At 40.8% G+C, this 13725-nt stretch overlaps 1 protein-coding gene across 1 annotated transcript; it reads left to right on the top strand.

Annotated features, from left to right (window-relative positions):
- The first annotated feature begins 2180 nt into the window (after window positions 1–2180).
- Window positions 2181–8805, top strand: chmp6b (charged multivesicular body protein 6b). Its single transcript, XM_066704449.1, has 8 exons — window positions 2181–2417; window positions 3292–3401; window positions 3823–3910; window positions 4170–4256; window positions 5311–5376; window positions 5636–5716; window positions 6066–6132; window positions 6531–8805. The coding sequence occupies exons 1-8, from the start codon at window positions 2355–2357 to the stop codon at window positions 6581–6583; spliced, it is 615 nt and encodes a 204-aa protein (XP_066560546.1). The 5' UTR covers window positions 2181–2354; the 3' UTR covers window positions 6584–8805.
- Window positions 8806–13725: the final 4920 nt, after the last annotated feature.

The raw sequence follows: 13725 nt of genomic DNA, 5'->3' as shown, positions 1-13725 counted from the left end.
ACTCCAAAATATATTGACATTATATATATATATATATATACAGTGAGGGAAAAAAGTATTTGATCCCCTGCTGATTTTGTACGTTTGCCCACTGACAAAGAAATGATCAGTCTATAATTTTAATGGTAGGTGTATTTTAACAGTGAGAGACAGAATAACAACAAAAAAATCCAGAAAAACGCATTTCAAAAAAGTTATACATTGATTTGCATGTTAATGAGGGAAATAAGTATTTGACCCCTTCAACTTAGTACTTGGTGGCAAAACCCTTGTTGGCAATCACAGAGGTCAGACATTTCTTGTAGTTGGCCACCAGGTTTGCACACATCTCAGGAGGGATTTTGTCCCACTCCTCTTTGCAGATCCTCTCCAAGTCATTAAGGTTTCGAGGCTGACGTTTGGCAACTCGAACCTTCAGCTCCCTCCACAGATTTTCTATGGGATTAAGGTCTGGAGACTGGCTAGGCCACTCCAGGACCTTAATGTGCTTCTTCTTGAGCCACTCCTTTGTTGCCTTGGCTGTGTGTTTTGGGTCATTGTCATGCTGGAATACCCATCCATGACCCATTTTCAATGCCCTGGCTGAGGGAAGGAGGTTCTCACCCAAGATTTGACTGTACATGGCCCCGTCCATCGTCCCTTTGATGCGGTGCAGTTGTCCTGTCCCCTTAGCAGAAAAACACCCCAAAGCATAATGTTTCCACCTCCATGTTTGACAGTGGGGATGGTGTTCTTGGGGTCATTCCTCCTCCTCCAAACACGGCGAGTTGAGTTGATGCCAAAGAGCTCGATTTTGGTCTCATCTGACCACAACACTTTCACCCAGTTCTCCTCTGAATCATTCAGATGTTCATTGGCAAACTTCAGACGGGCCTGTACATGTGCTTTCTTGAGCAGGGGGACTTTGCGGGCACTGCAGGATTTCAGTCCTTCACGGCGTAGTGTGTTACCAATTGTTTTCTTGGTGACTATGGTCCCAGCTGCCTTGACATCATTAACAAGATCCTCCCGTGTAGTTCTGGGCTGATTCCTCACCGTTCTCATGATCATTGAAACTCCACGAGGTGAGATCTTGCATGGAGCCCCAGACCGAGGGAGACTGACAGTTATTTTGTGTTTCTTCCATTTGCGAATAATCGCACCAACTGTTGTCACCTTCTCACCAAGCTGCTTGGCGATGGTCTTGTAGCCCATTCCAGCCTTGTGTAGGTCTACAATCTTGTCCCTGACATCCTTGGACAGCTCTTTGGTCTTGGCCATGGTGGAGAGTTTGGAATCTGATTGATTGATTGCTTCTGTGGACAGGTGTCTTTTATACAGGTAACGAGCGGAGATTAGGAGCACTCCCTTTAAGAGAGTGCTCCTAATCTCAGCTTGTTACCTGTATAAAAGACACCTGGGAGCCAGAAATCTTGCTGATTGATAGGGGATCAAATACTTATTTCCCTCATTAACATGCAAATCAATTTATAACTTTTTTGAAATGCGCTTTTCTGGATTTTTTTGTTGTTCTTCTGTCTCTCACTGTTAAAATACACCTACCATTAAAATTATAGACTGATCATTTCTTTGTCAGTGGGCAAACGTACAAAATCAGCAGGGGATACTCAAATACTTTTTTCCCTCACTGTATATATATATATATATATATATATATATATACATACATACTATGTAACACCTCAACCATTAAGTTAAATCCAAAACACAATGAATGCCGTTTGAAATCTGAAGTCTAAATTGAAAGGGCTGAGGTCAGATATACATTAGATTTAACCTTGGGTTATGGTAAAGTCAAGGTAGGAACAATTGTATGGTTACATTTCCAGTATTTGTGTGATTTTAGTATGGAAAAAATATGAATATGATTAATAACAAAATATGTAACCAAAGTCAAGGGGGGAAAATGGCTATCATATCTAGATGGGCTACTGATCATTTATAATGTGAACTATATAATATGTAAATATACACGCATGGACATACACACGTTCTTTTTGCGGCTTCTGCCTATTTCTAATATAGATTTTTTTTAAATTTATATAGATTTAGAGATTATAACGCATTATATATCGGTAGCTAGTGATAGTACTACAGTCTAGACACAGGACCTGAAATGCGACTTCGCTATTTTCGGAAGTCACTGCGAGGAGTGCTAGGTTTGTCCGGCCGCGGCTACCGTACTTCCTGTTGCTAGGGGTGCGGTTTGGTGGAGTTTTCTGAGTCTTGCCGAATCGAAACAATAAAATAACCCCCGTTTGATGCGATTTCTTGGCGAGAAAGTGACGCCGGCGGGACCCCAGTGCTGACGAGCCGATCCGTGGGGCCTCGGACAGCGGGGATGCGGGGTCGCGATGGGAAACATCTTCGGCAGAAAGAGACGCACTCGAGTGACGGAGCAGGACCGAGCCGTGCTGGTGAGCGTCCGGGCACAAACACGGGGCTGGCGGGTCTGTCTTCTGGGTCACATGTCATCTGTGCTGCCCCTTGTGTGTCTCGATACCATGTTGCGATTTGCATACATGTAACTAATACATTTAATAAAGCATCTGTTTAAGCAGCAGTTAGATTGGCTCTGCACAAGACACAGCCACAATCAATGGTTAATAATAAATAAGATTAAAGTATTATGCTTATGGAGTGAGTTGCACAAAGGCGTTCTTGTTTTCAGATGTCTTTTGATGATTTGTCCATTAGGGACTGCAGTGCTATTCCACTATTATTATTATTATTATTATTATTATTATTATTATTATTATTTTATTTTAGTGCACCCCCTTGGGTTCAGCATTGTATAGATTCAAGTGTAATGTACTGGGGAGCCGGTAAATATACAACCCAAGCTTCTTGCATCTCTAAATACCCTCTTCCAGCAGTCTCTTGTGTCATTGTGATAAGAAAAAACATACCGCTTGGTTTTGGTTCACTGCAGTGATGTATCACATAGTATATATAGTACAGATACAGTGTTACTTTGTGAAGTGGCTGCAGGGATTACCTGTTTCCCTCTGGAAAAGTTATGCTATTTTTCCCTGTTGTGTTTAATAACGAATGCAACAGAACAGTCAGATCTGGCAAAACCCCTGAAGCTGTAGCTTAGTCAGAAATGGAAGTACAATAATATATGTGAATGGACATCTGTGCTATATCACTTCCCAAAAAGGACGTAACCAGCCCTTTCCCGGATCAGGAGTGTGTGTCAGATCCGATTGAGTCGTGCATGCTGGGACAGGGGACAGGGGGGTACTCTATCCCCGACAGCGCGGCGTTTAATGCTCTCTGTCGCCACAGCAATTGAAACAGCAGCGAGATAAGCTGAAGCAGTACCAGAAGAGGATCTCCCTGCACCTGGAGAAGGAGAGGCTACTGGCTAAGCAGCTGCTGAAGGATGGAAAGAAAGAGTGAGGCTGCAGTCTTTGATTTCAGTGTGCATCAACCAGGGCTTTTATACAGAAACCACATGTGGCTCTGTGCACCAAACTGAAACTGCATGCCCAGCTGCACACTGTGCGATGGGACGTGTGCACCTTGGGTTTGGCAGTGGCAACTTTTTGACTTTTAACTGACTTTTTAAAATAGTGAACGTGCTGATTATTTAGAATCGTGATCGAATTACTCCACAGCTATAGGTGTTTTATCGGCAGGTTATTAATAGTTGCTTACTTCATCATAAACCATCATACTTAGATGCTTCTGCTAATGAGCATTTCAGCATCCATTTGCCAATCTGTGGAGAGTGAGTGTTAGGTCACCCAGATAAACTGTTATTTATTTATTGTGTGTATGCAGCAATAACATGTTGTTTCTGATGCTTGGCTGCAGGAAGGCATTGCTGCTGCTTAAGAAGAAGCGATACCAGGATCAGCTTCTGGACAAGACTGAAAACCAGATAAGCAACCTGGAGCGCATGGTGAGTACGGCAGGGTGACCCACCCACTTGAACTGCACTGCCTCGGGGCCTTCATGGATCGAAAGGGAAAACCCTGCTGCGTCAAACCCATGGAATCTGTGTTTATCTCGTGATCAGGTTTACCCTGTTTCGTAAACCAGACCGCATGCTTCCAGTGTGAAAAATAAATCCTGGTTTTGAAGGGGAAAATGTAGAGTGAACTAATGTTAATGTTGTACAGCTCAAATTAACAATTATGTTTCTGTATTTTTCTTTAAAGGTTCAAGACCTTGAATTTGCCCAGATTGAGATGAAAGTCATCGAAGGACTGAAGATCGGCAACGACTGTTTGAAGAAGATGCACGAGGTACGAATAGGTTTGGATACGTCTCTGGTTAACTGTTTGGGGGGAGTCAGAACTGTCTGCTGCCCTCCTCAAATTAAATATGATTTTGCTTTTATTCTTATTAGTGGAAAAATAAGGTGCTGAGTAAGTATACTCTCGCTGTGCTTCGGACGAGACAGCACTTTTTTTTTTTTTTTTTTTTTGGACAGTCCTATGGGCATATAAGTAGTGCAGGGTTCCTGCTTTGAAGGCGGGATTCATTCCCTGGGTGTCTAGCGGAGGTGATTACAGCGTATGAGCCAGGGTTTGAACGTGCTCGTTAGTGCAGCTGGGCTTCACACGGCCGTGTTAAAAATGCTGACTTTGCATTGTCAGCAAGAAGAAACTCCACATCTGCCACATCTGTGCGAGGCGGTGAAAGAGATTACTCTCGCTGCCTGTGTCTGCATACCCCCCTCATTATATTCTACTGTTTAGAAGGAGATATGCTGAGGATTTGAAAAACGCCTTCTTAGCAAATCTTTATCACAGGTTCGCCTGAAGGAGTCTTTCTTCAAGGGACCTCAGATACACCGCTGTCTATCCGATACATCATTATCTTTTAAGAATCGGCACTGTTGGCAGTTATAGGGCATTTTGTTGTTGCTCTTGTGTTTTAAGCACGAATACAGATGTGCTGCTGATAACAATAATATAATCTTAATGTATTGTTACAATTAAACGTGTGATTTTCACTGTTGCCCACTGAAAGTGAAACATTAATTTAATTTGCTGTCTTGAACAGGACATGCTGTCCTACCACGTTTTCTTTTTTCCTGTTTGATTCCTGTTTAAGGCTCTAGGTGTGTTTGCGTCTATAGTGGGAATGCAGTGTTTCATTGAGTTTAAAGGATTATTCTGTAAATCTCCTTTGACACGGCAGTGCAGCCTGTAACTCCTCAGCTTTAGCATTAGACTCTCTCCTGCGCCCTCCAATGTACCGGGCAGTGAAGACAGACACACAAACAGTGCCTGTATACACAAATGTTGTCTTTATATGATACACATGAGCCCTGACTGTCTTTGTGTTCCTCAGGTGATGTCTGTGGAGGAGGTGGAGCGCATCATGGATGAGACCCAGGATTCCATCGAGTATCAGAGGGTAAAGCTTCTGTTTTCTTAAAAACACACAGAAATCAATATCGCAACCAATTAAAAAACAGAAGGCAGAAAACAAAAATCTGTTAATTATATCAATTTTTCTTCTGCTTTGAAATGTTCAGGTTCTTTTCCTCCCTAAGGAACTAAACCAGATGGATTTTGATCTAATTCTTGTTAGTCTGTTTTGTCATATTTATGAAGTTTCAGTTATGTATCCTTTCTGGATTTTCTAACGTGTTGCCACATTTCTGTCCACACAGCAAATTGACGACATGCTGGCCGGGTCTCTAAACCAGGAAGACGAAGATGCCGTTCTTGCAGAACTGGAGGCTATAACTCAGGTCCTTTTGTCTGCGTGTCTTTGTGTGTGTCTGTGTGTATTCAGCTGTTGGAAACTGTATAAAATACCGGACACGGGACACAAGCATAGACCGTGGACACTGTGCATGCTGTCACTATAGGGACAGTTTTATTTTTATCTTTCTTAAATATATGCTTTTTAGCATACATTTGAAGACTAAATATAACCATGAAAGCTCTGTGTCAACAGTCCTTAGCCATCATGCTGTATCTGTCCTTATCTAACCGTGTGAACAAGGCCAGGTGGGCTGTGCATATCATCATGACGGCAGTTCTTTCTTGAGTTGATCTGCTACCCTGTCAGTAATGGCGCTTTGTTCTTCTTGACAGGCGGAGGAGGTGGAGCTCCCAGAGGTGCCCTCGGAGCCCCTGCCCGCGGAGCCAGAGCCAGAGCCAGGTATTGCAACGCCCACTCCGAGGGCTCGTTCTCATGGGCTCTTACAGCCCTGTTTTGTGAGAAAGGGAAAGGACTTTCAAGTAGTGCCGCGGCATAATCAAACCGCTGAGGGTGGCTTATTGTTATTGTGTCTGCCCTTCAAAGCTAGAGCTTTAGTACAGCGGGGGTGTAATTTAGGAAGAATGTGGGAGTCTTTATTTTTGATTAAAGATGGAATATAAATGATTTGTCGAGTTCAATGCTTACATTTTGTGTGTTAAATGGTAGTTTTAGGTGCTTTTCCCCTGGTGGAAAGCTTTCTAAAAAAAGCCCCCTCGGTGCCATATGCTTTGCTGAAATGCATGTTTTTATTGTTTCATATTTTGTTAGTCTGAAAATACACTTTGTTTGTTTTTCAGAGAAGGAAAGGGTCAGGAACAAGCCCCAGCCGGAGCTGGTGGCAGCTTCGTAACAATTCTGCATCTCCGTCCCTCCTCCGTACTCGTAGCGACCCCCCAGCCTCTGCCATCTCCCCGCACTTCTCTTTTCTCCTGATGTTCCCAGGAATCTGATCCACGTGACTCTGATCTTCTCTGAGAATAGCAAGCCGCACTCCTATGAGACTGGAGAGCGTCTCGTCACCGCTCCAATTTTATACCGTCTCCAATTATCGTATTTCAGCAGTAAGAAATAGTTAAAAACGTTCAGTTCATCAGGTGATTCTCTCATTTATAATCCACTCAATGCCTACCATTGATATGGAAGGGTCATTTTGGACTTCTCATTATTTTTAATGACACTGTTTAATTGTAAAAACAAGAAAATCAATTTTAAGTGGTTGTGAAAGAATGGGTTTTCTTTACTGCTGCTCCAGGGTATGGGGTTCCTTTTTGCTAGAGTCTTTATTGGGGGTTTTCTCTTCTTTTTTGAGGGGTGGGACAGATTTGGTTTGCAGTTTTTTGTTTTTTCTGGCAGAATGGTGTAGATCTTTCAAGGTGCTGGTGGAATATGCTCATAGCTCTGCCTGTTATAGGTTGGCAACCTGGTTCTAGACCAGTCCTCTGCTGTAAAAATCAAGCATGGTGTCGTCCATGTATGTGGTGAGATTCAGTGAAAGTGATGGTTAAAACCCATATTATGTGAAAATAGACTTGCTCTCCACATGTTAAAAAATAAAATCAACAGTAATGTATCCTGTAAATCACTAACCATGTTCTATACCCTTAACCCTTGCTTGTCATTAAAACCTTTATGAATTATAATGCCTTTCCCTGTCCTTTTGGAGAACCAAAGTATGTAGTAGGACCTCTGTCAGATCAATTCCCCAACCTATCGCCGTGCCCCTCTTGCACACATCGCTTTAAAGTACAGAGGCAAAGTGAGCTTGTCACTTTAAACAGCCGAAGAAATTTGACTGGTGCTCTCTAGTGTTTCAGACCCAGATATCACCAGGTCTTATTGTAGAAACCAGGTTGTTTGCTTTCCTCAAGCTCACTGACTTAAGCTCTTCCACACATCTGATTCCTCGCCTGCATTGTTCTCGCAGGCTGCTTCACGGGTTTCACAAACACAAGTGCACCTTTTGGCCACTTCTGGGTTCCCTGTCTTGATTTGTGCTGTAAAACCATGTATGGGAACCTTTTTCTGATGTGTTTTTCCAGACTGAGTTTGAGTTTATAGAAGTGATAAACCAGATCTTTGCTGGGCTTCTAGGATCTTGGTTACATGTCCTTTCATGCCATAAAGTAGTGATTGACACTTTTTTCTGATTTGATTCAGTATTATGAGTAGAAAGGGACTTGTAAAGCAATAAGGGGTCTCTGCAAAGCATAGCCTCTTGCTGAACATGAAAATATTGTGCTGACACTTCGAGAGATGGAGTAAAAAGACTCTGCTTTAGGAAGCATTTTTTCCTGTGGTACTCCAACAGTAGGTGTTTGTGGGAAAATTTGGACATCTGCCTAGTTACAGTCATATAGTGCTTGATCTGAAAATCTCATGGGGCAGACTTGAGGAGACCCTGCCGTTTGTGTGCATTGGAAGTAAGATTGCAACCATGCAACCCTGGTCCTGGAGGACCCCCCACCCTGCTGGTTTTTGTTCCAACCGATCTCTCGATTACTTAATTGAACCCTTAATTGAACTAATAATTTCCTAAATCAGTCTTTTAATTATTTTAAACAGTAGGGATTTAAATTTAAGTATAGGATTGTATAAAGAACTTATTAAAGAATCAACTCTTATTGCACAATTTTAAAAGTTAAATCTAAGCAGATTGTTTCTTCAATTAAGGTTCAATTAAGTAATTGAGAGCTCTTTTGGAACAAACACCAGCCGGGTAGGGGCTTCTCCAGGATCAGGTTTAGGAACCCCTGCACTTAATCATTCAGTTGGCACGTGTTTTTCATGTATGTTTAGTGCAGTGTTTAAGAATTCTCTGATCAGTTGTTTAAAGTCCTGAAATCAATAAATAATTCCCTTTTCCCTTTTATGTTCATTAAAATGTAGAAAGCACCCGTGTTTAATGCTCCTGTCTGTATGGTTAAGATTTGTCAGACCGTACTCCTAATGAAAACCGGTGCATATAACAACTGTAAGTTCACTGACAATATGACACACTTTGGATTGTTAGGTTATTTAACTTTTTTTTTGGTATGCTGCAACAATAAAATCATTTTTAATTGTTTCAGATAACCCAGTTGGTCTTTATTTTAGTCTACATGTGGCAACATGCAAAGCACTATTCTCAGTTATTATTAGGGAAATCAGATGTGCTGTTTTAGGAAAAATAAAACATACACAGTACTAATGTACACTAACTTAAAGCTTGTATAACAGACACTAGCCTATTTGATATAATCATACCGCTATTCAATCGCACAGTCAATGATATCACTCTTCACCTAAAAACAGTGCTTAAAATAACCTACAGATTAAAATAGACTTTTGCATACTACTGTAAAAATAATACATTCAACAATATACAAAAAGTACTTTCACATCCGGAAAGTAACCAGCAACCCCCCCCCCCCCCCCAAGCATGATTCTGCCTCTTACAAAAAATGTTTCTTCTGCTTTTGAACCTGATATCATCCACATACAAAAATTGAAATTATTTGTTTATAACATTAGAATATCAACATTATGTAGTTTACATTGTATGTTAAAGTGCAGTGTGATATGTTGTGGTAAAACGGGCAGTGTACAAACAATGTAATGCTATGTTCGGCTATGCAATGTAAATAATACTTTATTTAAACCATTCAAATGTATACACTAGGCTATACATACTATGAGTGACCCACATGCATTACTTTTATATAACATGCTGTAGTAGCTCTGCTTCTGACATAAATATTCTCATATCATGGACGTACCTGCTATGACATTTCTACACATACTAGTACTGATGCTACTCCTGACCTAAATACTGCATTACTACTTTGACTGACCTACAATCATGGATACAAACTTATCAATATCAATATTACAAATTCAATAATATATTAAGCTAAACATATTGTAACATGAAGACAAAGTATTTTCAGAAACTTTAAATTCATTGTGTTTTTTCGTCTTTAGGTTCTCTAAGTAGCTAGTAAGGTGTAATGCATATTTTAGCCATAAGAGGGCATCAAATGATCTTGCTTTAGTTGTAGGTTATGTTTTTATCATTATTGTATGATGTATGTGTAGTGGTATCATCTGATGCTGAAAACGTCAACAACAAAAAAAGAAAAAGACATTTCCCAAATTTGGGCATCTGCTTCTCACAATGATGACCGTAACTGTGATGAAGTTATCTATTGTGGAGTGGATAATCCCTGTGAACATTGTGCTTGATCTACTCATTTTTGGTGATTGCTGCCTACATACTTTAAATTACGTTATCTGACTTCATTATTTATGGCTAGAGCTTTTCAGCATTAAATTATCCAGCCCCCGTTGATTGATCTATCAGACCTACAGCCTGGGCTAAATGGTTTACTAAGGACACTTGTGTCACTTGGGAAACAAATTAGCATAGAAGTGGCTATGTATGTATCGTCTCCACTACATAGTAGACCTGACTTGATTTGATTAGTCATCATCTTAATGTACCATTTTAAGGGGTTACTGTTTAAAACCATAAGGGAACCCTGTCAATATCCAATTGTGTTTATATATCCTGCTGAGATTTCCAAAGCTAACTGAATGTAGTCCAAGAGGTAAACCGAGGGTGGGAGAGCCTCAGGCTGTTCCAGTTCTCAAACCCTGGTGAAGAACAGGAGGGCCTGGCTTCCACAAAGACAAGCCTCGGTGTCTTCTTCTCCCTGAGCTCGTTTCTTAAGCAGTGGCTTTGGAGTCGGTTCCAATTAACATGATTGTTTCCAATGTACATCCTGTGCCGTGCCGCCGCTGCACTGTTTCAGGCTGGTGAGGATGCCAAGAAGCACAACAGTGACAGCATGACGGCAGCTTATGAATCACAATAGCAGATTCTAACCTCATAAGAAAGCAAAAAATCCGTAGGCAGGAATGGAGCATTTCCTGAAAGCTCTTTTGTAAAGCGAACTATAAAGAGGATTGCTAATGATATCCTGGGGGTGCAAAGCAATCCGCCTACTGCTACCTAGGACCCCCCTTCCCCCCTCCACCAACCTGCCGGTTCTTCAGAACTTCCCTCCGCCCCCCTCCAGCCATGGGACTTCCAGCGCAGTGTGGAGATACGACTACTCTCCACCTACAAACCCTCCGAGTAGCAGCTCCAGCCTCCGAGCGATGCTCTCTGCTGAATCTACCGACTATAATCTCAGTTTACTCAGCTTATCAGTTTTGTTTAGGGACACACATAGGAAGTCAAGTCTCCCGTGAGTCTTCATTTCATCTCTCCTCTAAGTTGAGGGTTTGAGTTTCAGACATCTTCTAGAGGCATCGTATTGGTTCTGGTCTTGTCTTCTTGTATGGTCTAATCGTCAGTCCCAGATGATGACGGATACTTTTTATTGTTGTTTGTTTTCCAGCTGACGTACAACTAGGTTTAACTTCTTCAGCAAGAGGCACACATGTCACGTGTTCTCTTTGATTTCTACATTCCAGAGGATTTTCTCTGCAGACATGTTGTTGGGTTGTCCCAGCTACCCCTGCTCTTCACCTTTAAACATCTTCAGAGAGCAGTAGACTTTTATAGGTATAAGGGCTTTTGAATTAGTATCCCTCAGACTCTACTGACCTTATAAATTCCAGATCAGTAGTGGCTTGGCCTGCATGGGTGCGTCTTAAATCTGCCAATTCACAACTTATTCCAGTTTTTAAAAAAGAGCAATCAATGTCATAAACAAAATTATCAAAATGGTTACTGGAGCGATTTGCTGTTTAATACACAGTCAGTATAGTTTTAAACATGAGGGACCAAAGAAAGTGTGTGTCCTTAAAGTACCTTTCCTAACCCAGTCTTCAGTTTTTCAGTTTTCTTTGAAACAATATATCAAAGGGACTATGAGAAGGTTTCCACTGAATACTACTATCCATGTCTGTATTTCTGTATATTTCAAGTCTCTGGCCTGCCTTTTTAGGAAGATACATTTCCCAGATTTGCTCTAGGGGGCACCAGGAAAGCTGTGTTCACCATGAACACACTGAGGAGCTTCTGGAGTCTTGTTTGGAAAGATGTCCTGGGTTATATCAGTGTCAGTTATGCCAAGACCCTCTTAACAGCTGCCATGGTTAGTGTGCCTAGACTGCAAATCTCCAGGGAAGTGCCACATATGTGAATGCTAAATATGCTTGGGACTATCCAAAAATGCCACTGAAAATAATTGCCAGTGTTTACTGATGCCCACAAGCTTGGAAACATGGGGCTGGAATTCATTCCCAAAACATACTGGTTTAGCGGCTTTCCTTCCATCTACAACAAGTGCTATTGGGTGAAGTTAAACTGTCCATTGTCTCTGCTTAGTATGAATTAGAATAAGCCTTTTTCTTAAGAAATTGGCTCAGCAAATGTATTCCCAGTTGTCCTAGTATTTGTTTGCGATCAAAAGACACCTGTAGAGAATTACCTGGTTATTATATGAGTACAAATATATTTGACTGGGAACTGGGAATATGAACTAATTCATTGGAAGGGGAATCCTCAAACAATTGGCTAGCGGGTATGGGTGTTATAGTTATGCTGAAAGGAAATGTAACTCTTACAACACTCAGAGAAATGGAGCAATCCTGATATATATATATATATTTGTGTGAAGTACTTCCATATGGCTGTTTTTTAAAGGACGGTGGTTTTAGTGCCAATCTGGAATTGCTAGGTTTTGTGAGCAGCCTCATTGTGCCTAAAAAGTTAAAAGTTATTTTTACTGGTTTTATCTAATTGTGCGTGGGAATACTTTAATGGAATTTATGGAAAACACTGAGAATTAAGCATGAGTTTAAACCCCCAAGCCTTCCGCTTTCAGTGCCATTGTTGTTTAATTGGCATGGCAGCATACAAAGTGATTGATCATGAAATAGTTTTGGGGAAATATTACAAATCGCTGCCCACTTGCATTGTCTTAAATGGGACTTGTACAAGTGGCCTTTTATCAACAGACCCATATATAAACTATTTTGCATTTACATTTTGATGTGAAGTATTTATCTTTCTCCAGTATGGTCTGTATGAAGTGGACAGGATTTAGCAAATAAAACAGAGAGAGAGAGAGAGAAAGCTGTGATTTGTGTCAGCTTCGTGACCAGCTCTAAAACGGCTGGAGGAATCCCCTCCTACACTGTATAGGAGTATGCTATCTTCTGTGTTTCGCTTGCAATTCTAGCACAAAGTAATTCCTGCCCACCTCTATCCTCACAGACTCTGAACACAAGAGACACACACACACACACATTCGTATTACAGCAAGCAGCAACTGCCACAACGACAGAATCTATTGTAATGCTTTCATTCTCTATTAATCCAAGACTTACTGTTATATGGCCACTATGGGGATTTTGGAAGGTGCTTGTATTGTTGTCTGTATTTTTGTGCTCTTCTAACACATTTTAATGAAATTTTAACACATTTGAAAACATCACAGATATGTGTAAAATATATATTTTTAAAAGTATGACTCCTGCTGTACTTATTATCTGGAGACTTAAAAGCACGTTCTGATTGTATCTGCAATATATTCAGAAGGATTTTTTTATATACTTTCAAACAACGCAGAGTGCGCAATAAAAGGACTGAGGTAGTATACTGATCTCAAGGCTGCTTTCAGAGTATGTGGGCTGGAAATAGTGGTGGAAATAGTAAGGTCCAAAACATTTTTTGGCAGCCTATTACTTTTAAAATCTGCTTCACTGAATTTCAATGCCCTCTCCACCTTGCTGTCTATAATATCGCCCATGCAAACAAATATAGCCTCCATTGTCCTGCCAGAAAATCAGCATTACTGAAAGGTCACAGTATCATTTAAATTTTCAGTATGGATTGAATTTGAACTGAAAGAGAGGCAGAGAGGGAGGGAGAGAGGGAGAGAAGGAATATTCCATTCCATTATATATATATATATATATATATATATATATATATATATATAGCCATTTTGCCTGTTCTACTGCATATCAATGAAGTGGTTTCATGAAGATGATAAACAG

Source organism: Amia ocellicauda, chromosome 5 (assembly GCF_036373705.1).
Source record: "Amia ocellicauda isolate fAmiCal2 chromosome 5, fAmiCal2.hap1, whole genome shotgun sequence".
NCBI lineage: Eukaryota > Metazoa > Chordata > Actinopteri > Amiiformes > Amiidae > Amia > Amia ocellicauda.
Note: the sequence above shows the minus strand (reverse complement) of the source record. Positions and strands in the feature narration are given on the sequence as shown.